Source organism: Aspergillus candidus (assembly GCF_002847045.1).
Source record: "Aspergillus candidus strain CBS 102.13 unplaced genomic scaffold BDW47scaffold_8, whole genome shotgun sequence".
Classification (NCBI taxonomy): domain Eukaryota; kingdom Fungi; phylum Ascomycota; class Eurotiomycetes; order Eurotiales; family Aspergillaceae; genus Aspergillus; species Aspergillus candidus.
Genome location: NW_020194013.1, coordinates 539,538 through 564,363, shown reverse-complemented (window position 1 = coordinate 564,363; position 24,826 = coordinate 539,538). Strand labels below are relative to the sequence as shown.

The 24,826-nt window shown below is 52.1% G+C and overlaps 12 protein-coding genes across 12 annotated transcripts; 8 read left to right on the top strand and 4 right to left on the bottom strand.

The window, feature by feature from the left end:
* Nucleotides 1-478: 478 nt before the first annotated feature.
* BDW47DRAFT_89327 (Mov34/MPN/PAD-1 family protein) lies at nucleotides 479-1,970 on the bottom strand. The gene is made up of 2 exons (XM_024820150.1): nucleotides 1,832-1,970; nucleotides 479-1,749 (listed from the first exon to the last, which is right to left on the bottom strand). The coding sequence occupies exons 1-2, from the start codon at nucleotides 1,857-1,859 to the stop codon at nucleotides 728-730; spliced, it is 1,050 nt and encodes a 349-aa protein (XP_024674614.1). The 5' UTR covers nucleotides 1,860-1,970; the 3' UTR covers nucleotides 479-727.
* A 200-nt stretch (nucleotides 1,971-2,170) lies between these two features.
* On the top strand, nucleotides 2,171-5,785 carry BDW47DRAFT_101406 (putative microtubule associated protein (Ase1)). Its single transcript, XM_024811651.1, has 4 exons — nucleotides 2,171-2,713; nucleotides 2,766-2,818; nucleotides 2,876-3,090; nucleotides 3,153-5,785. The coding sequence occupies exons 1-4, from the start codon at nucleotides 2,597-2,599 to the stop codon at nucleotides 5,060-5,062; spliced, it is 2,295 nt and encodes a 764-aa protein (XP_024674613.1). The 5' UTR covers nucleotides 2,171-2,596; the 3' UTR covers nucleotides 5,063-5,785.
* Nucleotides 5,786-6,084: 299 nt separating this feature from the next.
* On the bottom strand, nucleotides 6,085-8,331 carry BDW47DRAFT_115946 (glutamate--tRNA ligase MSE1; the record flags this gene model as incomplete). The annotated part of the gene is made up of 8 exons (XM_024814859.1): nucleotides 6,085-6,540; nucleotides 6,625-6,715; nucleotides 6,813-6,979; nucleotides 7,034-7,291; nucleotides 7,352-7,765; nucleotides 7,838-7,875; nucleotides 7,946-8,018; nucleotides 8,077-8,331. The coding sequence occupies 8 exons, from the start codon at nucleotides 8,329-8,331 to the stop codon at nucleotides 6,085-6,087; spliced, it is 1,752 nt and encodes a 583-aa protein (XP_024674612.1).
* Nucleotides 8,332-8,531: 200 nt separating this feature from the next.
* Nucleotides 8,532-10,483, top strand: BDW47DRAFT_101403 (putative DnaJ domain protein (Mas5)). The gene is made up of 5 exons (XM_024811650.1): nucleotides 8,532-8,674; nucleotides 8,750-8,776; nucleotides 8,836-8,894; nucleotides 8,970-9,607; nucleotides 9,664-10,483. Coding segments are annotated over exons 1-5 (1,278 nt in total). The 5' UTR covers nucleotides 8,532-8,673; the 3' UTR covers nucleotides 10,217-10,483.
* BDW47DRAFT_101402 (uncharacterized protein) lies at nucleotides 10,481-10,935 on the bottom strand. The gene has a single exon (XM_024811649.1). The coding sequence runs from the start codon at nucleotides 10,808-10,810 to the stop codon at nucleotides 10,628-10,630; it is 183 nt and encodes a 60-aa protein (XP_024674610.1). The 5' UTR covers nucleotides 10,811-10,935; the 3' UTR covers nucleotides 10,481-10,627.
* Nucleotides 10,936-11,189: 254 nt separating this feature from the next.
* Nucleotides 11,190-13,279, top strand: BDW47DRAFT_115945 (IlvD/Edd family dehydratase; the record flags this gene model as incomplete). The annotated part of the gene is made up of 3 exons (XM_024814858.1): nucleotides 11,190-11,786; nucleotides 11,854-12,008; nucleotides 12,064-13,279. 3 exons carry the CDS (start codon nucleotides 11,190-11,192, stop codon nucleotides 13,277-13,279), a joined length of 1,968 nt encoding a protein of 655 aa, XP_024674609.1.
* Nucleotides 13,280-13,886: 607 nt separating this feature from the next.
* On the top strand, nucleotides 13,887-14,432 carry BDW47DRAFT_89271 (uncharacterized protein). The gene has a single exon (XM_024820149.1). It carries the CDS (start codon nucleotides 14,045-14,047, stop codon nucleotides 14,345-14,347), a length of 303 nt encoding a protein of 100 aa, XP_024674608.1. The 5' UTR covers nucleotides 13,887-14,044; the 3' UTR covers nucleotides 14,348-14,432.
* A 140-nt stretch (nucleotides 14,433-14,572) lies between these two features.
* On the top strand, nucleotides 14,573-15,088 carry BDW47DRAFT_123607 (uncharacterized protein; the record flags this gene model as incomplete). The annotated part of the gene is made up of 1 exon (XM_024816087.1): nucleotides 14,573-15,088. The coding sequence occupies one exon, from the start codon at nucleotides 14,573-14,575 to the stop codon at nucleotides 15,086-15,088; it is 516 nt and encodes a 171-aa protein (XP_024674607.1).
* A 212-nt stretch (nucleotides 15,089-15,300) lies between these two features.
* On the bottom strand, nucleotides 15,301-17,289 carry BDW47DRAFT_89269 (Zn(II)2Cys6 transcription factor domain-containing protein). Its single transcript, XM_024820148.1, has 2 exons — nucleotides 16,959-17,289; nucleotides 15,301-16,884 (listed from the first exon to the last, which is right to left on the bottom strand). Exons 1-2 carry the CDS (start codon nucleotides 17,013-17,015, stop codon nucleotides 15,514-15,516), a joined length of 1,428 nt encoding a protein of 475 aa, XP_024674606.1. The 5' UTR covers nucleotides 17,016-17,289; the 3' UTR covers nucleotides 15,301-15,513.
* A 1,867-nt stretch (nucleotides 17,290-19,156) lies between these two features.
* Nucleotides 19,157-20,358, top strand: BDW47DRAFT_89249 (uncharacterized protein). The gene is made up of 4 exons (XM_024820147.1): nucleotides 19,157-19,223; nucleotides 19,312-19,900; nucleotides 19,977-20,045; nucleotides 20,106-20,358. Exons 2-4 carry the CDS (start codon nucleotides 19,516-19,518, stop codon nucleotides 20,303-20,305), a joined length of 654 nt encoding a protein of 217 aa, XP_024674605.1. The 5' UTR covers nucleotides 19,157-19,223; nucleotides 19,312-19,515; the 3' UTR covers nucleotides 20,306-20,358.
* A 1,712-nt stretch (nucleotides 20,359-22,070) lies between these two features.
* BDW47DRAFT_101394 (uncharacterized protein) lies at nucleotides 22,071-22,743 on the top strand. Its single transcript, XM_024811648.1, has 2 exons — nucleotides 22,071-22,192; nucleotides 22,247-22,743. The coding sequence occupies exons 1-2, from the start codon at nucleotides 22,145-22,147 to the stop codon at nucleotides 22,499-22,501; spliced, it is 303 nt and encodes a 100-aa protein (XP_024674604.1). The 5' UTR covers nucleotides 22,071-22,144; the 3' UTR covers nucleotides 22,502-22,743.
* A 59-nt stretch (nucleotides 22,744-22,802) lies between these two features.
* BDW47DRAFT_101391 (putative thiol methyltransferase) lies at nucleotides 22,803-24,578 on the top strand. Its single transcript, XM_024811647.1, has 2 exons — nucleotides 22,803-23,681; nucleotides 23,738-24,578. The coding sequence occupies exons 1-2, from the start codon at nucleotides 23,166-23,168 to the stop codon at nucleotides 24,044-24,046; spliced, it is 825 nt and encodes a 274-aa protein (XP_024674603.1). The 5' UTR covers nucleotides 22,803-23,165; the 3' UTR covers nucleotides 24,047-24,578.
* Nucleotides 24,579-24,826: the final 248 nt, after the last annotated feature.

Below are 24,826 nucleotides of genomic sequence, written 5' to 3'. Positions count from 1 at the left end.
TGCATGTGATGGATACGTTACAGCGGACGGGCCGAATGGCATCAGTCTCTTCCTCTCTTTTCCCATCTCGACGACTATAATCTCCTTTATCTACGACCCCGACAAGTTTCTCCCTTTTCTTACGTCGCTCCTTCCGACATCCTATATATCTGCACAAACTACTTCACCCCTGTACAGTGGCAACGCCAGTCTACTTTGTACAAAAAGAGAGAAACAGCACTACATTTGATGTCATCTCCTATTACTTTTACACAGTGCTTATCATATCTTCCACCCTTTTGTGAGCGTTCCTTTTACTGTATCTACGGTTGCATAATGATCTATGACGATACTGGATAGTGTTATATAGTGTTTGGTTTTGATGATGTGATCTGATCTAGTCTTGTATGGATCTGGTTTGGACCAGCTTGGTGTATAGAAATGCTAGTGATTTTGATGTTGTTTTTATGTGGTTTCGAAGGGAGGGATTGGTTTATTCATAGCGTGGACGTGCCTTGACTCCGTAATTGGTCCGATTTGTAGGTTGATCGATGGTCGTTGTCTATGTATAGTAGTCCTACTTGGGTGTTGGGCCCTGCCTGGAAAGCCCACCAGGGTGTGTTAGCTCTTAAGCCAAGTAGGTGGACTATGCTCTACGACAGGCTGACCCTACCGCAGGGGAAGACACCTAGCAAAAAATAAAAAGAAGTCATCTCGTCGTTTCACAGCTAAAGCACGAATCCACCAGCTACGTCTCCGCGCGGCTATCCTCCCCAATCCCCTGGAACAACTTCATCTTCACATCCGCCGCCAACAACCCCTTAACCTCCTCGGAGACAATCCGCTGTCCATCCCGCACGACCTTCTCCAGCTGCGGATCCTTAACGGTCGAGGGTCCTCCGCCGCGCGAAGCGCTATTCTCGATGCCCCGCGTCGCGCGCCGGACCTTCTGGCTCAGATCCATCATCTGCTTGCTGCCGTAGTCGCGCGTCGTGAACAGCGGGCTCTGGCTTAGCGTCGCTACCCAGTACTTGTTCCACAGTAGCGATAGTAGCTCGGCGTCTAGCGAGCTCTTGTAGTATGATACGTCGAGACTGTAGTAATGTGACGCGTGCGCGCCGAAATCCTCGGCCTTGCTCAGCGGCACGGCCTGGTAGTCGTCTCCGCCGTCGGCGTCGCCGGCGCCCTCGCCGTCCTGACCCTGTCCCTCCTTGGAGGAGGAAGGAGGCATATAGTCCTTGGGAAACGTGCGGAACGCACCGATGTCGACCTTCCCCGCGGAGATAGTCCGCTCGGGATCGATCACGACCGCCACGAACGGACCCCCCATCTGCTGCATATCCTGCGTCGACACGTCAATGCCCGACAGCCAGCACCCGTACCCAGGGTGACTGTGGTACCACCCGACGGCGTTCTCCATGCGGCCCGAGTCTCGGCACGCCTGCAGATACGACACCATGTACTCGTTGGCTTCGTCCTGCGCGTTGACCCGCGTCTCGGTGCCCTCGACGGGGAGCCGGAAGGCGTCTGTTACGATGAAGGTCTCGTGCTGCACGTATCCCTGCATCAGACCCATTACTTCGAGGGATCCGCCTGACCGCGCGTGCATCACCATTTTGAGGAGTGCGACGGCGGAGATCCGCACGGATTTGAAGTATTGCGGGTCTTTGGACCATGGTCGCGTGCTGCTTAGTTGAGTGTGGGTTGATTCGTTGTAGCGGTAGAGGGCGTCGCGGTGGGGGTCAATTAGATTGATGGCGTTTTCGAACTCTGTTGGTCTGTTAGTGTTGCTTTTGGGGATGGTTTCATAGGGTGTTTGGGGGATTGTGTAAGTGGGGGGGGGGGGACATACCCCAGGACTGCTGGGCAGCCTGCTGCATGGTGGTGGTTGGTAGATGGGGAATCTATAACTGATTGCGACTGTTTTTCTCCAACGAGGGATCAGATATACAGCAGTCGTTGGGAGGAGTGATGGAGATGGTGTCAACGAGAAGAAGGTGAGATGCGATGCTGTCATTATCAGCATATCAGTCGGTTATCGAGGACAATGCGGTGAAGCAGAATCTGGCAGTACTTGGCGGTGAACTGCTGAGTCATCCGTTGCCTGAGAAACCAGCGCCTGCCGGCCGAATCTCGATTTGCGGCTGCCGTTTCCTGCCTGAGGAGTTCGTCCCATCAACACAACTCAATCCCTCTCGCGCTCTTTCTCTCTCTCCCTCTTATCCACTCTTCCCTCTTCCTCCTCCACTCTTTGTTGATCTATCTCCTTCCTCCTCCCTCTCCCTTACTGGTACCTGCACCTCAAAAGTTGATACATAAATTCTGCGCCTCGTCCGTCGCTACTCCCGCAGATGTCAACCTGTCATCGGCTGTAAATCATCCAACTCAATTCATTGTTGTTTGCTGACAGGCTTGCGATTTGCATTGCGCTTTGTTTGCCTGTCTTGACACCGACCTCACACAGGCGGCTTGGTCGCCAGCGTGTCTTACATGACCTCCGGTCGCTTCTTGTTTATCTCCCCCTTCCTGTGCTGATTCCCCAGCTTCACCGTGGGTAAACAAATCGCTTTTCATACGTCGCGCGCGCCGATCCGTAGGGGTCTCGATTGTTAGTGCGATGGCGGTCGATACGAGCTACTTGACCACCCAGGTCAATAATATTGTCTCGGAGTTGCATGGAATCTTTGATGATATCGGCGTTCCGAATCATGAGCGCGAGTCGCGAGAGGCTGAGGTTCGTTTGTCTTCTTCTATGCCGCTCTTCTCGGTGCTGACGGACGTGGCAGCTCTTTAGTGCTTTGTCGGAAACGCTTAGCAACCACCTCAAGCTCGTGGATGAGTAGGTTGCCCCTGTCTGGTGTAATCCCTTCTCCCCTGCCGCTGCTAACAGTCGCAGTGAGAAACAGGTCATGACCGAAGAAGCGCAAAAGCTCATCACTGCTATACGACAACTAGAAGCTTCGCTGATTGACGAGAAGGCTAATGGCCAATATAATCTCAACGATGCGGACCTGCGCATTAAATATCCCCTCAATCAGTGCCTCAACTTCCTCCGGGAGAAATATGGCGCACTCAGCAAAATGCACAAGGAACGCTTCGAGCAAGTGAGGAGTAAGCTTCGAGCGCCCTGGCAGTGAAACCAATCGGGATCCCACCACTAACCCCTTCTTTAGAGCTTGTCGAGGCCCTCGAATCATACTCTTCTCATCTCGAATCCGCTTTTGTCACCATCGATCTGCCTCCCACGGCACCCGGGTCATCCATCGCGCCCAGCTTTGACCTTTCCCCCTCCTACGTCACGTCTCTGGACAGCGAATTCAGCAGAGTCTACGAAGAATACCACCGGCGACTGGAGTTTGTCCAAACTACGTGCGAGGACATCATTAAGCTGTGGGCTGAACTCGGCACCCCCCAGGTCCAGACCGACTCCAACATTGTCAAATTCTACCGCGAGTCTCCAGAGCAGCTGGGATTGCACGAAACCGACCTCGCAAACCTGATGGCCAAACGCGAAAAGCTTCTGGACGAGAAGAAGGGCCGTGAACGCAAACTGAAGGAACTCCGCATGGCCGTGGAAAGTCTCTGGGAACGATTCGGTGTCGAGGACTGTGATAGAAAGACTTTCCTGTCTGCCAACCGCGGGTGCGGTCTCCGGACCATCAACGAATTCGAGGAGGAACTGGCACGCCTGAATGAGCTGAAGCGACAGAACCTGCACCTGTTTGTGGAGGATGCGCGCTGCCGACTTCAAGAGCTCTGGGATAGCTTGTACTTCTCGGAAGAGGAGATGCTTGATTTCACTCCCGCCTTCTCCGATGTTTACAGCGACGCCCTGCTCGAGGCACATGAAGGTGAAATCTCTCGTCTTGAGGCGCTGAAGGAACAGCGGGCCCCCACACTCCAACTGATTGATAGACACCGGAGCCTCATCTCGGAGCGCGACGCCTTGGCGACCTCCAGCCAAGACGCGTCCCGGCTCATGGCACGCGGAGTCAAGGGAGAGAGACGTGACCCTGGAAAGCTTCTGAGAGAAGAGAAGATGAGAAAGCGAATCGCGAAGGAGCTGCCCAAGGTGGAGGCCGACCTGAGGAAAGAATTGGAGCTGTGGGAGGACGAGTTCGGACGCCCGTTCTTGGTTCACGGAGAGAGGTATCTGGACGACCTCACTCCAGTCATCGCCAAGCCCCCACCGCGATCCAAGTCGGCTGCATCTGGAAGTGTGAGAGGGAGCGCTCAAAAAGCCCAACCACCGGCTCGACCGGCTAGTGTCATGAGAGCCCCCCTGCCGCCTCGCTCCGCCACCAAGACCCCTACCGGACATAGCTCCACGACAAAATACAATACAATTGGACCTTCTCGAGGAGGCGCGAAGTCTCCATCGAAGATCCCCAGTCGGGTCCCCCTGGGAAATATTCCCCATGCGAACAACTCTCCGGACCGACGGGGCGGTCCAGGCACCTACTCTTCCAGTACAATGAACGCGAAGACTCGTGCGCCACCACCACGCATGCGCGCATTGACCGGTGCAGATTCGAAGGACAACAGCTATCTCTTTGAACCCCCGCGATGCGCGAGTGCCCTATCCAACAGCACTTTTGTTCGCCCGGTCAGTCCCGAAGACGTTTACGACGATCGTAACCAGCGGTCGTTTATGAGCTCTTCGATCTTCTCTCAGCGATCTGCCGGTCAGTCATCGCACTCGTCGGCCTCGTCCCTCTCCTTGAACTCGATGCAAGCGTTCCCGCGACCGAACCCATACCTGCAGAATAAACCCCCGCCCCCAGCCCCCAGACAGGTCTCCAACTCCTCGACGATCGACACCGCCAATGGGGGGTCGGAGAATTGGGAGACGTTCGACGACGGGTCCGAGTCTGAAGCCGATGCTAGTGACGTCTACTACGCCAAGGTGCGCGCCGCCCATGGAAAGCGACTGGCCCCTGAGGACCAGCAGGGTCTTTCCCTAGCAGGGAAAAAGGCCAGGGGCATTCGCAGTGTCAGTCCCGATGGGCCGCAGGCCAGTCGCAGCGCTAATATCATGCGAGTGGCCAGTGGGGAATGGACAGATGAGATGGAGTCTTACTAGAAAAAGGGTTTACTGCTTTGCAACCAACCGCCTCTCGTTTATTTCATTCTGTTTTCCTTGGGACCTGCGGCGCTTCCGGAAGGACGTGATTACGAGACCAATCTGTTGTGACGATTCTATGATTGACCTTGGGACTGCCTAATCTAGCGACTCAACCTGCTCTCGGGTCATGGTTGAGTCCCATTATCTCCCAGGTATGAGCGACTCGCATCGTCGGGCTCAGACAACGACTTTAATTTTTTCATTTTTTTCTCCCCATTCCCCCTTGTTGTAATCTGCGATTATACCATGTTAGCTCCGGCTTTGATACTTTCTTTGCGGGACCCGAACTTTCTTGTGTTGATTCTTGGATCTTTCCGGCGATGAAATGAAAGGGAGAACCGAACGGACGATATGACGTCCCCCGGATATCCCAAAGTGGCTTGGAAGAGACATATTGCCTTCTTGTATTATGCTTTTGTTTGTATGTTTGAATAATTCCCCTAGCCTTTTTCAACAGAGACATGAGTGGAAGGAGTCTATCTCCCACCCTCGTCCTTTCCCATGATCGATATCATTTCCCTTGTTTCACCGGGTTATTTATGTTCCATTTTCCGTTTTGATGAGGTCCCTTGTTTTATGATTTGTTTACTTGTCGCATAGCATGCTTTTTCCATTTGTGTTTGTATCAGCGTTGTATTTGTTGTCTGGTTGTCTGGTTTGTTGATTAGACATCAATGATTGACTTGTTCTATCTTGGATTACTTGCTAGTCGACCTAATCGATTAGACGTATATCATGTAGGACATGACTATGTAGATGTTGTTAATATCTTCAGTAATGTACAGTCAACAGACAATGAGCCGGTTTCAACTTATCCCAACTACCGCGCACATAGCAAGTACAGTAGCTCAGTAGCTCCAACCACACCTACCTAAGAGCGGAGACAACGACTCCCACCACCATAACCGACCCCTATACTTTACAGACAGACCCACAAATAGCTAGCTATCCAACAGACAGACGATAAATAAGACAAAAACTCAAACTCCCCCAGCAAGCGACCCCATCCACCCGCGATCCCCACCCAAAGCCCTCTCCGCAGACCCAACATCCACCTCCTTCTTCACCCTCCTCGCAGGCTCACCACCATCCTCGCGCGTCAAATCGCGCGCCTCCTGCAACCTCCGCAGGGACTCCTTGCGGCCCAGGATGGCCATCGTCTCTGGGATGCCTGGCCCCGCGGCGCCTGCTGAGAGGGCCCAGCGGAGGTAGTGGTAGAGTTCTTTTTTGAAGGTTTTGTCGATGGATTTCTTTGCTTTGGATGCGTCTTCTGGGGTGGTGGGAGGAGAGGGTGATTGGGGAAGGTGGTCTTGGTCTTCGAGGGCGGAGGAGCCGTCGTAGGAGGTGATGTTTGCTTTGTGGGTTTCGATGGTCCAGTGGGGTTCTGGGACGAGCATTAGGGCTGCGGCTGCTGTGTGGAGGGTGGAGAGGGGGATCTTGTTGTTGGTGCTGGGGGTGAGGGTTGAGGTGTAGGGAGGTCGGGTTAGGGTTGGGGTGAAGAAGGTGGCGTTGCGGGTGACGAAGTCGGTGGCTGTTGTGTATGATTTTGCGTCGGCGCGGAGGAGGGGAGCGATGTATTCATTTAGAGAGCGGGATTGGAGGAGGGGTGCTCTGTGATGTTTATCAGTTGTGATTCCTTGATGTCTGTGCTTTTGGCGCAGGTGGAGGGGGGGGGGATGTCGTGGGGAGGGAAAAGGTCTGGACATACAGCTCTTTCGCTGGGTAAGTGTCGGACACCACCTGGGAGACTTTCGAGACCATCGCGTCGAATTCTGGACCCCCCGTTGCGGCGAATCGCTGGGCGTGCGCCTTTTGCAGGAACCAGAGCTTCTCGAAGGCGACTACTGTGTTGCCTCGGGTGATCTTGAGGTTGAACTGGTCGTAGATTAGTAGCTGACGGGAAATGGATAGGGTCGATTATGAACGTACGATCTGCTCTAGCTCTTCCAGACTGAAGACGTCTGACTTCTGGGTGTGAGACCAGCCCAGGAGAGCGGCAAAGTTCACCAGAGTAGCTGCGAACACGCCCTGTCGGTCTTTGAAGAAGCTCAGGTCGATATCGGCATTCCGCTTGCTGAGCTTTTGCCCGGATTGGTCGACCAGCAGGGGAACATGGCCGAAGCGGGGAGGCGTCCATTGGAACGCGTTGTACAGTGCGACGTGCAGCGGAGTGGAGGGCATCCATTCCTATGTTTCAACGCTGTTAGAATCCTGCCCCCGATCTGTGGAAGTTCCCCGATGACGTACCGTTCCCCGGATCACATGGGTGATCTTCATGTGGTGGTCGTCCACCACGTTGGCGAGGTGGTAAGTCGGGTGCCCGTCGGATTTGAGCAAGATGGGGTCGTCGTACACGCGATCGATCAGATCCAACTTGTTAGGCGATCGGTTTTGCCCCGTTTTGCCGTACACTAGGTCGTCAAACATTGGGTATCCCTCCACCTTCAACCGAACCACATGCGTGTCGCCCTTGCTTGCGCGCTCTTCGGACTCCGCCGCGGAAATATCTGCGCACGTTCTGTCGTACCCCGGGGCTAAGCCTGCCTGGCTGCGGTGTCGTGCGAGAGTATCGAGTCGATCGCCCGAGCAGAAGCATCGGTATGCATGGCCGTTGTTGATCAGGTCATGCGCGTGGGTGCGATAGAGGGCCGTCCGTTCCGACTAGATGTAACCGTCCACTCTGGTCAGCGCAAGTCCACACAGACCATTCGATGGGCACATTTCCGGCCATACCTGTCTGTAAGGGCCGTAAGGACCCCCGATACTTGGACCTGTGGTGCACAGCGGCCTCAAGTCAGCGAGGCCGATCCCCACACAATCCAAATGCGCTTCCATTCTCACCTTCGTCCCACTGCAGTCCAGCCCATTGAAGATCATCGTAGAGCCTCTGCTCAGCATCGGGGATCGTCCGTTTCTGTAGTCCCAATCAGCTCCCCGTTCATGGTCTCCCGGTCGATCGTGTCCTTGCGCACCTGGTCCGTGTCCTCGATGCGCAGCAAAAACTGGCCGCCCGTTCGTCGGGCCAACAGGTAGTTGAACAGGGCGGTGCGAAGTGACCCAAGATGAAGATATCCGGTTGGCGACGGCGCAAATCGAGTTCGGGCGGGAAGATTAGGGAGATTGGTCTTTTTGCTGCCGGCGCGTACGCTCGGAGACGTCGAGTGAGCTCTGCATTGGAGGCAGACCCAGGAACGACGGGCTAATAGACCCGAGAGAGGGCGTCTCATGATAACGCGACAGCAAGGAGAACTATAAACAGGAAAAGAAGTGGGTGGAAGTGGACAGAAGGTGGTGAAGCAGACGCGGGAGAAAAAGGCAGAGAGAAGGATGAGCGGAGGTGCGGCGAACGGAAGCCGAACGGGGCGAATGATTTTCTTTCCCCGTCCGAACTTTGCTCCGTCTTTCTTCTGTCAATCCACGATCCAATCCTCGTCACCCAGTCCTTTCTATAACGTTGATTTGGATACTTTCTTCTGACTTGATACTCTTTCATATATTTAATATCTGTTTCTTGGATAATCCCCAGTCTTCCACGCAGTCAGGCCGAGTCTTCCTGCCTCTCCACCATTAGTATGGCAGCCTGTTTTCCTCTTTTCTTTTGCGCACTCCAACATATCCTCTACGGGGCTAACATATTATGATTAGTGGCTGAATTCGAGATCGACCTCTACGGTATAGTCCAACTGATGATGAAGTCCCCGAAGAAATCGCGTTGCTAACCCTCCGAACAGAGGTCCTGGAGATTGAGCGAAGCGCAAGCAAAGACGAGGTCCGAAAAGCTTATCGCAAGGTATGTCGCCTGCAGAATCCGACCCTCGATTCAACGAGGCTTCTTCTAATCTCAAACCGCTTCGACATGTAACAGGCAGCCCTCGCAAGCCATCCCGATAAAGTTCCCGAAGACGAACGCGAAGACGCAGAGGTGAAATTCAAGTCGGTCCAAGAAGCCTACGACATCCTTTACGATGACGACAAGCGCCACCTCTACGATACCCACGGTATGGGTGCGTTCAATGGCTCCGGTGAGCCTGGCATGGGCCCTGGCGGCCCCGACCTCGACGACATCCTCGCCCAGATGTTCGGTGGCATGGGTGGCATGCCCGGTATGGGCGGCATGCCCGGCGGTATGCCCGGCGGACCCCGCGCGAACAAACCCCGGAGGAGTCCCAACGAAGAGCAGAAGTACGAAGTGAGCCTGGAGGATCTGTACAAGGGCAAGACGGTCAAGTTCGCGAGCACCAAGAACATCATCTGCAGCCTGTGCAACGGGAAGGGCGGCAAAGAACGGGCGCAGGCCAAGAAGTGCTCGACGTGCGACGGACATGGTGTCAAGCAGGTGCTGCGACAGGTGGGACAGTTCTTGTCCCCGTCGACTGTCGTCTGCTCGACCTGCAGTGGCGACGGCCAATTCTTCAGCCCCAAGGACAAGTGCAAGAAGTGTAAGGGGAAGAAGACTGTGGAAGCCAAGAAGATGTTAGAGATCTACGTGCCTCCGGGAGCGAAGTATGTTATCCCTGTTCTATTTCTCGTCCCATGATCGGCAGCTAACTTTGATTTAGGGAAGGGGACAAGATTGTTTTGGACGGTGAGGCGGACCAAGCACCGGACCAAGAGCCCGGAGACATTGTCTTCCATCTGGTTGAAGAAGAACACCCGATCTTCCGGAGATCTGGAGCCGACCTCACGGCCACCATCGAAATCACACTGGCCGAAGCGTTGGCCGGGTTCTCCCGCGTCGTGATCAAGCACCTCGACGGGCGGGGTGTGGAGCTCAAGCATCCCCAGAAACCGGGTCAGGTCTTATCGCCCGGACAGGTCCTGAAGGTCCCCGGGGAGGGCATGCCCATCAAACGGAGCGACTCCCGGGGTGATCTGTACTTGATCGTCGACGTCAAGTTCCCCGATGAGAAATGGAAGCCGAGCCCCGCCGTGCTGGCGAGCCTCAAGGAGATACTGCCTAAGCCAGGCCCTGCCATCCAGGCAGACACCGTGGACGAGGTAGAATACGACCCGAAGGGCAACATGGATGAGTTTGGGTCCAACGATCAAGGGGGGTCTGCATGGGAGGACGATGATGATGAGGGTGAGACGGCGCAGTGCACAGCGCAGTAATCTTGCATGCTTGCGTTTGTCTTTTCCTCTGTTTGCATTTCGTTTCTTTTTCTTTTTCCTATTTTGTTTTTTCTTCTCTTTGTCTGTTTGTCACGGCCGTTGTCTATACCTCTTGCAGCAGGGCTTATTTAGAACCGTCGGAAAGACGCATTGGGACCAACTTTCCTCTGGCATCGCTGGCGTTTGCGGTCCAAATCAGCAGCTTGGTCTGATATAATGGTGATGATAGAAATATACTACATACATGTTGCAATCAGTGTCTCACTTGGCATGTGCTTCGCGTGTGGGGGTGAAACAAGCATTCCGATATCTTGAAATTAGTTTGACCCCTGTCCGGTTGTCTCCGTTTGAGGTGTGGGATATTGGGCCGTAAATTCTTTACGAATTTGTGATTTCTTTCTTGTCCATCCATCAAACAGGGAGAAGTTTTAACCCACCAACGGGTTCATCCGGGGTGAAAGACGGGCCCGCATGTCTCCTTTTCCCCAGGTCTCCAGCACCCACCACATTTGAATAGCGCGGGGTTGAAGCGAATGGGGGGCTCCGGGGCTCCATATCCATTGTCTCGGGCCAATCAATCGAGCAACGCGACATGTGTTTTCAGGCCCGATCCAAACATTGGGGCCCTGTGTTTGATTGTAGTTAATATCTCTTATTTCTCATTCTTTTTTTCCCTTTTTTTCTTTCTGTATCCTATCCAGCGCAGATATAAAGCACTGTTCGTTCCCTGCCGCTTGTCGGAATCCCCACTCCATACATACCAACTGTATTGCTCCTGATTCGCTCGGCACCCCGGGTTCCCATCTTCGGAGATTCTCCGGTTTTTCGGCATCGGTGGTATACCGTCAGTGGACTGTCTCGGCTTTTAAGGGGTTGAGTACCTAGCAGTCGGCTTAAATACCCGACCCGACTGCGGCATTGAACCCACCAAGCGCTATCTATCTTCATTTTCAATCAGGAAATCAAAGTAGGTATGTCGTGTCAGTCGCAAAAGTCATGCGACGGCTGCGCCTGCAAAGGCGGCGCGGCAGCGGCGTCTCCCGTCAACATCGAAGACTGCGAGACGGAGCTGCTTGCGCTACGGAAGAGGACGATCGATCTGGAGAAAGCGCTGGCGTCCATGAAAGACGGAGAAGAAGGCGTGGTGCCCCGCGCGAAGAAGAAGAAGCTGCGGTCTGCGAACTGGTTTCGGTGCGAGAGCAATCCGGGCATGATGGCTCTCTATATCGAGAGGTATTTGAATTATGGCCTCACGCGGGAGGAGCTCATGTCTGGGAAGCCCATCATTGGCATCGCGCAGTCTGGGTCGGACCTGTCTCCGTGTAACCGGTACCATTTGGAGCTGGTGAAGCGCGTTCGGGAGGGAATTGGGGCTGCGGGGGGTATCGCGTTTGAGTTTCCCACGCATCCCATCCAGGAGAGTAGTCGTCGGCCGACGGCTTGTCTTGATCGGAATTTGTCTTATTTGGGTTTGGTGGAGATCTTGTATGGGTATCCGTTGGATGGTGTGGTGCTTTTGACTGGTTGTGACAAGACTACCCCGGCTGCTTTGATGGCTGCGGCTACTATTGTATGTTACCACCGTGGTGATAACTCAGTCCCGTTTCCTGTTTGCTGCATTTGCTGACATCCCAAAGAACATCCCTGCCATCTGTCTGAATGTCGGTCCGATGTTGAACGGATACGTGAAGAGCGACCTTGCCGGCTCCGGGATGGTGCTCTGGAAAGGCCGCGAGATGTACGCCGCCGGGGAGATAAACCAGGAAGAGCTCGTCGACTACGTATCCCGAGGGTACGTCGGACCTATACCATGCGCTAGAGTCCGTTTGCTAATCTCGCCCCGTCAGCGCCCCTTCCGTCGGACACTGTAACACCATGGGAACGGCATCGACGATGAATGCCCTCGCAGAAGCCCTAGGAATGGCCCTTCCAGGCTCCGCAGCCATTCCAGCCCCGTACCGCGAACGAGGCCACTGCGCCTACGAGACCGGCGAGCGGATTGTCGAGATGGTCCATTCAGATCGCAAGCCGAGCGACATCATGACGCGCGAGGCCTTCGAAAACGTCATCGTGGTCAACACCGCCATCGGGGGCAGCACCAACGCCCCGATCCACATCAACGCCATCGCCAAGCACATCGGCGTCGACGTCTCACTGGACGACTGGGACAGACTCGGGTTCCACATCCCTCTGCTGCTGAACATGCAGCCTGCGGGCGAATTTCTAGGCGAGGAATACTTCCGGGCTGGGGGGCTACCAGCCATCATGGCGGAGCTGCTCGACGCGGGCAAGTTGCACGCGGGAACACTGACCTGTAACGGGCTCAGCGCGGGGGCAAACGTCAGCGGGAAGCACACTTGGGACCGGCGGATAATCAAAGCGTACGACGAGCCGATATTGGGCGACGCGGGCTTCCTTCACCTGCAGGGAACACTGTTCGACTCGGCCATCATGAAGACGTGCGTGATTTCCGAACAGTTCCGCAAGACCTTTCTGGAGAACCCTGACGACCCGATGGCCTTTGAAGGCACCGTCGTCGTCTTTGACGGGCCCGAACATTACCACGAGAGGCTTGAGGATCCATCTACGCCTATTGATGAGAGGACTATCTTGGTCATGCGCGGGACGGGTCCGTTAGGCTTTCCGGGTGCAGCTGAGGTGGTCAACATGCACCCCCCTGGACGACTTCTCCGGGGGGGTGTCAAATCACTGCCCTGTATTGGCGACGGGCGACAGTCGGGCACCTCTGGCTCACCATCTATTCTCAACGCGAGCCCCGAGGCTGCAGCCGGTGGGAATCTAGGCGTCCTGCGTGACAAGGACCGGGTCCGAGTCGACCTCAAGCGACGACGCGTCGACATCCTTGTCTCGACGGAGGAGCTAGAGAGGCGCAGGATTGAACTGCAAACCCGGGGGGGCTATGTCGCACCTGAGAGTCAGACCCCATGGCAAGAGCTGTTCCGGAAAGAAACCGCGCAGTTGAGTGAGGGGATGGTCCTCTCAGAGGCTGTCAAGTATCAACGACTGGCTCAGAAATACGAGGTTCCTCGACATAACCATTGAAGCAAGGGGGCAGAACCCAGGTGTGGGGAGGTTGGTGTCAGTGTTGGTGTTGCGTGAGGATGAAACTATCGCATCAACCACCACCAATCACGGGACCAGACCATTTTCCAGTTACGTTTATCCAGGATGCGTTGTGCAATGAGACTCAGACACTCTATGACTATCTTTTACCATTGAACAGCTTCCTCCCATCTATACCCCGGCATCTGTACTATTAATAACCCCTTCCGTGACCAGAGTAGAGGTGCAACATCGACTTCAACAGTGCCCTAACCGTACATTCTATCCTCATGGACCCGACGATTCACGATAGACTTCAATACCGTTCCACGATCCACCAGAAAAACTTTTCTAGTCCGATTTACTCGCGACAAGCCTCCGATCTGATTGCACTTGTTTCAAGTCGGACAGATCCGCCTTGCATGCCCATACTCAGCTGCACGACGGATTAAGCTCGTACAGGCAGATACCCACAGCCACCTGGGGAACCCTCGAAATCAGAATAGCAACAGATATCGCGACCTGACTATTCATTCGATATTTTTTTGTTCCCTGAAATTGCAACAATACATTGAAAACAAGACCATCGTCTGCCTCTGACAGCATCGGGTTACAGAAAAAGAAATACAAGTAAATGTCTCTCGACACAGCAGCTGAACGGGTCTCACAGCGTGTGCCCCTCTGATAACAGTCTCGAATCGCGTGCAAGCTGCGATTTCTTTTCTTTTTCCTACTGTTGCAACTGTTAGGCGTTCTGGAGGAACAATGTCTAGGTATTTGCTATTTCCCTCGCCGAAGCACGCCTCGGTGCGACAGAAGAGTCTGTGTCAGCCGCACGATTTCTGTGCCGGTCGTTGCACAGGTCAGATTCTCGTGCAGGTACATACACCACCTGCGTCGTTGGTACCGCTGCTGTGGCATGCAGTCTTCCAACTGGTACTCGTGTCTCATTTGTTTCTATGGCTCGAACACGAAATGCACCATGTGTTACTGTCTCAGCATCGTTGCGTCGGCTGGCATGTCATTCGCTGCAAGAGTCATCCTTACCGCCCTCGGTCACTGGGCTAGTTAATTAGAGCTGTATATTTACTTGGTTAGGGGGGCGGGGGGTCATAAAAACTTGCTTGAATCCTGCCTGAATGACGAGAAAAGACAGACACAGAAACTACTCATAACGGAAACCCATTACTTTCAGATCCCAAGACCAAAAGATACTCTTCCTTCTTTGACAGAGTCAAGATGATCAAGTCTATTTCCTTTCTCGCTCTGCTCTCTGCAGCAAGTGCCATCCCAATGTCAAGTCCAGTTCTCGCCCGGGGAAACTGCCAAACCGTTCCTCCCACGACCATTGATGTTATGGACGCCTCCGACCCAGATGGTTTCAAAACTGGCCATAAATTTCGCCTCGAGAGCACCGGTAATCCCATAGCAAACACGAAGATCTCGGCTCTAACCTTCGCTCTCCCCTCCGGTGCCACGGGCTGTGTACTGCGGATCCATAAACCCCCGATCGTCTCTGGCAACAACGTGGCGGACGTCTGGACGACTAGTCCGTGGAATGCTCACGCGCCGCCTACCTGGAACAACCTCCCTCACAAAAATGAGATGGTAGGGAAGCTTATCTTTCCAAAGGATCGATCAAGTCAAGAAGACGTGAAAAATATCGCGTCAAACGTTTGTTCGACCACCATGAGTTACTTGGTGGAGTTCACCAAGCCACCGCCCAGCGAAGGGAGCGTCGAATTTTACAATACGGCGGGCTCTGGATCAAATAATGACATGGGCTTCGATATGCAGTATAATTGTTGATTGGCGGTTATCTCGGGCGACATGATTTGGTGGGCAGCAGGACGAGGGCGATGTTCCAGCCTCTGCGTATGGGGGATATAGCCCTAAAGGGACATTCTGTGGCAAATTGTAACTGTTTTTGTTATGAGAAATGCGAAGCAAGTTTCAAGCAGCACCGCAAGCTTTCAAATGCGATGTGAATCTGAGAAGCTCTCGACCAAGATCTGGCTGTTGCTAGACCTGGGGGAACCAGACCAGAAGTATCTCGGTTGGTCCTCTCGTATATAAGCGTGCATTGGCAAGTCTCATTTCCGTGCTTGGGCAGAAGAAAGCATTGCACAAGTTTCAGCTAGATTTGTTCACCCGGTCGCATGGACCAAGAGATTGAGCTATCACGGCGTTCCCTTTTGTTTCAGTTGCCACTTTCTAAACCTAAACTAGAAAAGTCATTCTGCCTGTGTTCTTAAAGTCAACATCCCCAAAGTCATTGCAATGCGGTCCATTAAGTTCTCCGTTCGTTCATCGCTTGATTCATACCATAGTAAATGCTGGGAATACAGTGCGCGGGCCTTCAGTGCCATGGCCGCCGAGTGCCAGACGTCGGGTCCAACGGCGGGAATAGGATTGGAGAGAAGGGCTTCCCGACGGGTCTCCTCGGAGCCGATCACTGCGATCAACTGTTGAAGCATCGCAATTGCAGTGCAGACTCCTTCGAGCGATCTCTTGCCCAGAAGACAGGCGGCGGAGGCAGGAATGGGCCCAACAAACTCTAGTAGCTTGTGGTTATGAGACTCGTCACTCGCCGCATTAAGGCCAAACTTCAGCTGCGACCGCATGCCGCACAAAGCATCCCGACAGTCGGCGATGTCCTTTGTCAAGTCTTCCCTCCGACGGTCGAACGTTTTCTGCGAGCTGGCGATCAGGGTCTTGGTGCTCACGAGAAAGCCAGGACATCGAGCAATCTCGTAGAATGCATGCTCCACCAAGGCACCTAAACGACTTGCTTTCCCTCTCTGCTCTTCTAATGCCAAGGCGTCGTCAATGCTCGACTTCCACATCGGGTCTTCCAGGAAGCACCGCTCCCCCAGGAGAAAAGCCTGGAAAATGAAAAAAGGCCGGAAAGACACCAGCAGCAGCCGAGCGGTTCCGTCGACGTAGGCCTGAGCCCTCCGCAGACGGATTAGGTGGGAGAGGCCGCGTGAATGTAGTATCCATGATTTCTGTTTCCGGTCCGCCATCATCTCGTAGGTCGCGAGGAACATTGTCGAGGCGAGGGCATCGTCCGAAGCCACCATTGAAGGATTGCCAATCACTCGGGCGAGATGCCGCAGTGCACGACGGTACATGTCCCGACTGAGATGCACCAACCGCGGGTCGTGTTGAATTTTCCCCATGTACAGCATGGCGATGCCGCGCAAAGACCAATCGAGGGTTGGGTTCGGGACCTTCTGGCTGCGAACGAAAGAGACCCAAGTCATGTTGAGACGCGGAACGTAAGCATTATATTGGCCTGGAAACGCCGTCGGAACGAATGCGCAAAACGCCTCGCGAAGTTGGCTATCCATGATCCTAGCGACTAGACTGGGATTCACTGATTCATCTATGGACGTGAAACCCACTCCTCTGCGCGCTGGAGTGGCGCGTAGCAACAAGCTACTCGATGACACCTGCTGTTCCGCTGGAGGGTCATTTTTGACCGGGTTCTCCTTCTCTGTCTCCCCGGGAGACACGTGGTGGAATTTCCGTTGCCTCTCGTAGCCTGGGCATTCCACGTTCCTTTTTTGACAGCGGAGGCACTTTGGACGGGTTTCGTCGCACTAGGAGACCGACTGTATCAGTTACGTTCGAGAGATATTGAAGAATCAAAACAAGGGGGGGAGCTTGTAGATACCTTGACTTTCCGCTTCACACACACCGAGCACCCTTTGCTGCGTAACACGCCCCCCATCAATTCAGAATTGATCACCAGTTCCGAATGATCGGACCGTCATGAAGTATGTGGGAGAGATGGAGATCGCAACGTGTATGGATGCAAAGAAAGGGACAGAGGGATCTGACGGAGAGAGATCCGGTCAGCCTTACAAAGACCGCCAAGTGAAAGAAGGTCATGGCGATCATCTTTGAAAGGCGGACTAGTTCGCACCCCGGCACGTGAATCATAACCAGTTGGTTGCCTTGACCATCACCGAAGGAATGACCCCTTGCACTCTGGTGCCCTTAGTACGGGAAGTCCACCAAAATCTGCCAATGCCGACTTTGAAAGTGGATTCTACAGCCTATGTTTCATCTTCCAACAAATGCAATGCTGAACAGTTGGCTCTCATCGCCAGGGAAATGGTAAAAGCATGATCAGGTCACGTGGCGTGCACTAGGGCATCCCTAGTCTCAGCCAGAATGACAGGGATCATAAACACGGAGTGGGGTGTAAGCAAGCATCGACGAGTTGAGGAGTTGTATTGATCCAAATGTTAGAGTTGCATCTCATGTGTGTCTGGGATGTCCTCTCGCAGAAGAGGTACCACGGCTGGAAATGACGATGTTGAGTTCTATCGCAATAGACATTGTCGAGCATCTCCAGGAAGACCCTATGTGCGTCAGCTCTATGCATGATTTGGATCAATAGGTAGGAAAACTGAGAACCAACGAGTAGATACAGTATTGTTTTCTTGAACCTTCCCACTTCCAACCGCACGCTTTTTCCTAGCATGTTCGCTACGATTCAAGTAACGCCATATCATTCAGTGTGGCTTGACGCCGATATTGGAATGAGCGCCAGCCAAGTAACACTATACCTAATAATTGGAAAACTAGCAGTGAACCAAGCTGAACTATCTGTGTCAGCCCCGAGGCTGTTACCTATTCTCTCGCACTTCGAAGCCACATACGTATTTCGCAAGGATGATAGACCCCAAGTACTTGGGGCTGGCCTGCAGGACTGGATGCTGCATTTTTTATTTGATCGCAGGGCGTAAATTGTTGTCTCTCGGCTTCTATAAGCCAATCTGCATGTCGCTCAGTGAAATATCCTACCTGTTTTGGATGATATGTCTTGTTTTCAACTTGGAGAATTTCCCTCATGTTAACAGGTTCTCATGCGAAGCATCTTTAGTATCAATAATAACTTTTTCCACATAATGTCAAGCTTCAAGGAGTGTACTTGCCTTTCGTGTCATTTCAAGCTCATTAAGTTGCCTCAGTAATGTATGGTTCATCTTTTGCCTCCTAGTTCGTTAAAGTGCGCCAACTTATTCGATGATGCCTACTTCGTAAACGAGAGCTCTAAAGCAGAAGTCTACTATGAAGATGGTGCATTCTACTTTGAACTTGGACATGGCGATATTGCCATACCTTAGCCATACGAGAATACTTTTGATTCTCATAAGTATGATATGGTCTAGATGATCTATTTTTTGGCCTCTTGTTGCATCCCTTGCTTCTAATTCAATATATCTTACATTCCTAGCATGGTATTCGAGCATGGTAACCTTGCCATGCCCTAGCCCTAAAAAGAGTATTTTCGACATTTGGAAGTATGCTATGATTTACTAGATTTTCTCTCTTTGCCCCTGGTTACACCCCTAGATTCTTTCTCGGTGTGACTTACATTCCCATGTTTAGGACTAACTGTGCCCCAGTAAATGTCACTTGAAAGTGTCGAATTACAGCTGGGATTCCACCGGAAATATCTCCCATGCTCAAGAATATGTGAAACACTGAAACGGCTCCATTCCCGCGTTCAATATCTACACTGTCTTGCGCTTGATGGACGACCGAGTGGCTCTCCCGAAAATATTGCTTCCAGCTTCATATTATCCTCTCAATCAGAAGGCATCATGGCGGCTGGCTATACCGAGTGACCGTATGCGTCGGTCCTTTGCGACCAAATCTCAACCCTACCAGTCTCACTCTTGATCAAGCGAAGTAGCAGAAAGTATCCTAATCAAGTCTGGAATATGGCTAGTGAATAATGTAGTCATCGTAAATTTTATCTGACGCCTGAACTCAGCTCTCCACATCCTTTATAAGATATCTCTGGTCCCTGTGCAGGGATGTTGACTAGACACGCCCAATCTTCCGGGTATGAACTCGTGGGATTCCATGCATGCTGCAAAGCGGGTCGACCACTACAATCTCCCATTTGCCAAGACGTGGTAAGGTAAGATCATTATCTTCAGACTATAGTCTCTTTCAACTCCATGACCCTAGATTCCTATACATGAAACTGCTGAACATTCCCATTCCAGAGATAGCAAGCACATCTCAGCCGCTGTAACCAAGAGCGCCAACCAGAGTAATTTGAGCAATATGTCGTCTCTCACTGACGCTTTTCGAATATAAAATGGCTGTCCCATCCGTGTTTCCTGGTCCATTCATTCTTCTCATCCTCCAATTTTCACACATTCTAATTGTTTCCTATCAGATTCCTGACAACTTCGTCCATCATCAATATGAAGGCTGCTTTTATTATTTCCGCCCTGGGACTGGCCCAGTCCGCCATCGCTACCGGCAACGCAGGACCCTATAACTCGGTGTACGAGCAGTATTGCGGTCATGGCCAGAAACAGGGTACAATCACCGTTGGCCAGTCCGTGTTCAACTACGTCTGTGACACTGGAAACAATGCCATCAGCAAGGGCCCGGTTCCGGCTGCTTCGCTTGAAGCTTGCGCCAACCTCTGTAACAATGACTCCTGTGACCAGGCCGTCTGGTTCCGCGATAACGGGAATTGCTGGGTCAGCGTCACGGGGTCTCCCATCACTGTGTCTGGCCAAATCGCTATCACCAGGGACCCGACCGCGACGCCTAATCAGTGCCACTCAGTGGCTCCAGTCTGTATGTTTTGAGAAGATAAAAGAAAAGAAAAGATGGGCCATGCATGTATTCTAGTGACTGACCTGATCTATCATAGGCAACAACCCAAATACCCGACAGATGACCGAGGTGAATGGTCAGGGTTGGTTCCTGGCATGTGGTACACGTATGATTCTACAACCTGAAAAGGTCCCCTAATAGGAAGCTCGATACTGATATATAGCAGGATTTGGCGTCGTAAGGCCCAATCAAACTGGTAGAGTGGATAGCCTAGAGAGCTGTATTGAGACCTGCAATCAACGGTACGGCTGCCGGAGTGTCATGTGGAACCGCATCGATAAGTATTGTTATGTTGGCGACAAGAACGGACTGCAGGGCGAGGTGACGCAGAATGCCAACATCGACGCTGCCATCAAGATTGAGTAGGTGGGGGGATAAATGATGGTGTGTCTGATCCTGCCAGTGTGTTGAGTTATGGAGGCACATACGCAGATAATTTGCTGGCATGGCTAGCTATTCTACATGTTGCTCTCTATACTTCTTCTGTCTTGTCCTCTGCTTTCGCTACTGCTGTCTCTATTAGCAGAATCAATTCGTTAGCTATCACAAGTGTTACTATTAATAACGACTTTTTATCAATTTCTTCTTGATCAAACCCCCCTTCATCTTCAGATAATAATTTGTTTGATAAATCTATCATTTCTCTCTCAGTATCCGATGCTTCCTTCAAATTCTCGCTTTCGTTGGTTCTGCGGCCGGTGTAGAGCCCCCTGCCGGCCAGGGATGAAGGTCTACAGCGCATTCGCCGCCTTATTTGAAAACATCGTCGCCGACTTCGAGAAGCCGAGGCATCGTGCCCTCGCCTGGGACATAGCAAACCAGGGTCTACAGAAACTCAGTTTGTCCAGCTTCGTAGAGAGTGGTGGCTAGGACTTCACTCGTTTTCGCCTCCACAGCAATCCTTCTAACTCTCTTGTCTGGGCAGCCCGCCAGGACGTTCATAAGCACTACTACTACGGAGGTGTGCCCAAAAGTCTACAACAGGTCAAATTCACTGGCAGTACAGAGTACGGAGTACATAATTAGTACATGGTATACATATTCATAAATCACGATAGTCCGGTTAAGAGTAGGTGGTTACTTTCTAGTCCGAATTCGCCTTCTATATTGGAAGTATTTACAGTCTCATACCGTCGAATGTTCTATACAGATGTTCAACGTACTATTTTATTCACACTGCTTAAGTGCTAAGATCATTTAAATGGCAGAATTCCAGCATAATGTAATTTGCACATCTATATGTACTGCTGCCTACTGCTGCCTACTGCCCCTTGTTTCCCATCCACACCGTGTATTATCTCGATGTACTGCAAAACTTACATTCATCCAAGCAGAAATCTGTTAATTATAAGTGATTGCAATCGGCCAGCTAGCGTGCAGTGTTTCCCATACTATCTGCATTTGGACATCTCTTCCAATCTTACAACTTTTGCAACTTTTTTCATATATTTCAAATCATCAATCGCATCATTATCCTTGGCTTTTTCCCCGTTCTTCCACATTTATAACGCTGAACAATTCTCAGCGCAGCGACTGCCGTGACACTATGGATCCCCCAAATCTTTCAATCCAAGCTATCCTCCGTGAAAATAATCGAGAACGGCTCTATGTCCGTCCCATCCTCTGGACCCGGAGACAATTACAACTTCTAAACTGCGCCTTTGTTGAAGAAGAGGTACATTCGGAGAAGGGAGACCCACCGTCAGAATCAGTGATGCGTACCTGGAAAAAACATAGCAATCCTATGCAAGATATCGCAGATTTACGCGCAGCAGATATCGACAATACGAGATTTTTCGTGGGGGAAATCCTCAGCCTTTATGGTTATCATTCTCTCGAGTCAGACCAATCCTACCTGACAATCAAACTATGGAAAACTAACTTACTATCAGACTCAAACGCCTGCCATTTTACTTTGGGCACCAGAAGGTTACCAGTGTCCGAGTCGATGGATTTTTCTCTCACTCCTCCTCCACCCCACGTCTTGCTTATGTCGCACGTAGTACAATTCGTTGCCTTCGGATGAATTATGTTTACAAATCGCCAGCTCGCAAGAACCGAGACCGGCTTATCTCAAATATTCAAGATCGAAAGCTGCGCTTGCTGGAGCCCCTGATTGAGGGCAGAGACCCTTATATCATCTCGATCTTAATTGCCCTGGCCCAAGCGCAGCGTCATGAGCCAGTGGTAGAAAGATCGTGTTCAATGAACAGCAATGCAGGGGTCGTTCAGGATGCAACCAAGTCTATGAAGGTACGTCTGAATGCGCGCCATGGGTAGGGAGCCTTGTTGATTTAAGGTCCAAAGGTCACTGTTCTCACCACCCCCGCTGGAGAGGTCGATTTTCTATGCGTGTACACGGCTACTATCCCGGCTGAGTTTCTTGATCGATTGGATGCGCCCTCGCAGCCGTTGGATAGCCCTTGTGTTTCAGTGAAAAACTTTTATATTTCTCTAAAACCAGCACGGGATGCCCTGCAGAACCTACACCGTCTGATCTGTACTGGTTCATGCTCTTTATGTGCCGATGCCCAGCCTACAGATCCCGGGGTCGCGAAGTGAAATCATCAGTCGTTATTGAGACGAGCCAATAGATCAGGAACTACGAAGATTGATTGGGGCGTGTCTCAGAAAATCAAGTGTATTGTGAGGAAAAGATGCATTACTTTCAGTCTCCCCTATTTCTGAACTACGAATTCTCGTGGCAGACGTTCGACAGTGAACGCTCTCCACGATATTGCCACAGGTGGGTCTACAAACCGCTGGAAATACCAAGGAAGGTATGAACTCAATTCATGAAGAGGCGGTATCAGTTGGTTTTCTGGCAATGTGGGGACTGGACCGTCTGGTGTTATGTCAGGAGATTCATCCAGACCCGTTGAATCCACCAATTCATGACTAATGATATCATGATTGCCATATCTGAAGTTGGGTTGGTCATTTGTATAACTGTTTCTCTCCCTTATTTTTACATCTATTTTTGCCTTCTTGGGAGTAGCCTGAGCAATCTGACAAGCATTGAGATCGCGCACATCTCAGAGAATACACTCTCCGTACAACATAATCATAAGGTTTAGCTTGTTCAAAGTCGGCATATCGAGTCGACCCCATAATCGCAGCTAGTCTATTACCTAATTCCTAGAAATCCCCAGAGTTAGCTCGTCCGTCCTTCCGTCTGTCTTCCCAAAAACGCATCCCCAGCACCAATTCCTAATACTCAATCACCATGTCGGCAAAATACTCAAGCCAAGGTCCCCCCGAGGAAATCAAAGAAAAGCTGCGCCAGCACTTCACCGACAGCGAAAGCGGCGCATCAACCAACGACCGGTGGGCCGAGCTCTGGAACGAGGGGTTCATCCCCTGGGATCAGGGAGAGCCGCATCCCGCGCTGGAAGACACGCTGCAGACGCGCAAGGACCTCATCGGGGAATCGGTCTTCGTGCATGACCCCGTGCTGGGCCGCCAGCGTCGCAAGAGGGCCCTTGTGCCGGGGTGCGGCACAGGGTACGACGTCTTACTCCTGGCTAGTTTTGGGTACGACGCTGTTGGGTTGGAGGTCTCGGCTGAGGCGGTGCGCGTTTGTCATCAGTATGCGCGGGAGAACCGTGATAAGTATCCTGTGCGGGATGAGAGTGTCGGTGCTGGGCGGGTGAGGTTCGTCGAGGGGGATTTCTTCAAGGATGATTGGCTTCAGGAGGTGGTCGAGGGGGAGCATGGGTTTGAGCTTTTTTATGATCATACGGTGGGTGTTGACTCATTCCTCTCATGGGGCCCGTGACTGATCTGATGCTTCAATAGTTTTTCTGCGCGCTGGACCCATCAATGCGCGCTTCGTGGTCACTCCGCTACTCGCAGCTGATCTCGTCCCAGCCGGACAGCTGTTTAATCTGCTTGGAGTTTCCGACGAAGAAGCCCCCCGCCAGCGGGGGTCCTCCTTTTGGTGTGGCGCCGGAGGTGTACACCTCGGCTTTGGAACCCCCTAGTGAGGAGGGAGCGCAGTCAGGCGAGTCGCGACGGTATTTCCGGAGAATCGCGCATTGGCAGCCTGAGCGGTCGCATGAGATGGGTAAGGGGACTGACTGGGTGAGTGTGTGGAAGATTATCTAGGTAGTATTGTTGGCATAGATCGGGCGCAACAGGGAGGTCGAGTTGGTGTTGTTTAGATAAAGAAGACAGGGGATCAAGGTTTAACAAAACATGTCGATCACCGAGGAAGACATGTGCTATGTGACACGTCAACTGGCATCCTCCCACGTGGTTGACTTCACTTTTGTTAAGATAAGAAAGAACACAATAGTGAATGGACTCTGTACATAGCATAGACTCGACTCAATGGCAGTCCTGTGTGCATCTACCGTATCAAAATATTGCAGAGCTACCCTCTACCCCTGTCAAATATGCTCTTCCCCTCACTAGTCTCGCCTAGCAATCCCAACAGCCTGCACCTGCACGAGCTAGAGAAATCCAACATACGAGCAGCTTGGTTTGATCTCCACCATCAACATGCAATATAATCTTCGCTCTCATCCTCTACGCGGCCAGCTGGTCGCTCAGACTATCAGTGGTGGCATGAGCAAGATCCACTGTCTTCTACAGTATTAGAGCAAAACAACCAAGTGCTCATTGCAAATAATCAACCCTCTTCGCGGACATGTCTTACCAACTGACTAGCGAGGTAACAGATGACCAAAAGAATAGAAATAGAACATGGAACATGCAACTACACTTCTAGCTTCAGTCCCTGCTTCTCTTCCCTTCCTTCGGGCACGGCGACGCCGACGCCAGCCAGCCCTAAGAGGGGAAAGGGCCAGAATGACGCCGCGCCGGTGGGGCTGAGCCTGTGGTTAACTAACGTATCATTCCGATATGCCTGTCGGGCCGAACTGT

What these genes read in the sequence shown, in the direction of transcription:
- BDW47DRAFT_101391 (XM_024811647.1), top strand. Translation starts at nt 23,166, where the DNA reads ATGTCGGCAAAATACTCAAGCCAAGGTCCCCCCGAGGAAATCAAAGAA. An exon ending in AGCTTTTTTATGATCATACG is followed by an intron (nt 23,682 to 23,737) that starts GTGGGTGTTGAC and finishes ATGCTTCAATAG; the next exon opens with TTTTTCTGCGCGCTGGACCC.
- BDW47DRAFT_89249 (XM_024820147.1), top strand. Translation starts at nt 19,516, where the DNA reads ATGAAGGCTGCTTTTATTATTTCCGCCCTGGGACTGGCCCAGTCCGCC. An exon ending in CCACTCAGTGGCTCCAGTCT is followed by an intron (nt 19,901 to 19,976) that starts GTATGTTTTGAG and finishes GATCTATCATAG; the next exon opens with GCAACAACCCAAATACCCGA. An exon ending in GTTCCTGGCATGTGGTACAC is followed by an intron (nt 20,046 to 20,105) that starts GTATGATTCTAC and finishes GATATATAGCAG; the next exon opens with GATTTGGCGTCGTAAGGCCC.
- BDW47DRAFT_89327 (XM_024820150.1), bottom strand. Translation starts at nt 1,859, where the DNA reads ATGCAGCAGGCTGCCCAGCAGTCCTGGG. An exon ending in GGCTGCCCAGCAGTCCTGGG is followed by an intron (nt 1,750 to 1,831) that starts GTATGTCCCCCC and finishes ACAGACCAACAG; the next exon opens with AGTTCGAAAACGCCATCAAT.
- BDW47DRAFT_101402 (XM_024811649.1), bottom strand. Translation starts at nt 10,810, where the DNA reads ATGTCGCGTTGCTCGATTGATTGGCCCGAGACAATGGATATGGAGCCC.
- BDW47DRAFT_89269 (XM_024820148.1), bottom strand. Translation starts at nt 17,015, where the DNA reads ATGGGGGGCGTGTTACGCAGCAAAGGGTGCTCGGTGTGTGTGAAGCGG. An exon ending in GTGTGAAGCGGAAAGTCAAG is followed by an intron (nt 16,885 to 16,958) that starts GTATCTACAAGC and finishes TCGGTCTCCTAG; the next exon opens with TGCGACGAAACCCGTCCAAA.
- BDW47DRAFT_89271 (XM_024820149.1), top strand. Translation starts at nt 14,045, where the DNA reads ATGTCTAGGTATTTGCTATTTCCCTCGCCGAAGCACGCCTCGGTGCGA.
- BDW47DRAFT_101394 (XM_024811648.1), top strand. Translation starts at nt 22,145, where the DNA reads ATGAACAGCAATGCAGGGGTCGTTCAGGATGCAACCAAGTCTATGAAG. An exon ending in ATGCAACCAAGTCTATGAAG is followed by an intron (nt 22,193 to 22,246) that starts GTACGTCTGAAT and finishes TAAGGTCCAAAG; the next exon opens with GTCACTGTTCTCACCACCCC.
- BDW47DRAFT_101403 (XM_024811650.1), top strand. An exon ending in TCCGAAAAGCTTATCGCAAG is followed by an intron (nt 8,895 to 8,969) that starts GTATGTCGCCTG and finishes GACATGTAACAG; the next exon opens with GCAGCCCTCGCAAGCCATCC. An exon ending in TACGTGCCTCCGGGAGCGAA is followed by an intron (nt 9,608 to 9,663) that starts GTATGTTATCCC and finishes ACTTTGATTTAG; the next exon opens with GGAAGGGGACAAGATTGTTT.
- BDW47DRAFT_101406 (XM_024811651.1), top strand. Translation starts at nt 2,597, where the DNA reads ATGGCGGTCGATACGAGCTACTTGACCACCCAGGTCAATAATATTGTC. An exon ending in GCGAGTCGCGAGAGGCTGAG is followed by an intron (nt 2,714 to 2,765) that starts GTTCGTTTGTCT and finishes CGGACGTGGCAG; the next exon opens with CTCTTTAGTGCTTTGTCGGA. An exon ending in CACCTCAAGCTCGTGGATGA is followed by an intron (nt 2,819 to 2,875) that starts GTAGGTTGCCCC and finishes TAACAGTCGCAG; the next exon opens with TGAGAAACAGGTCATGACCG.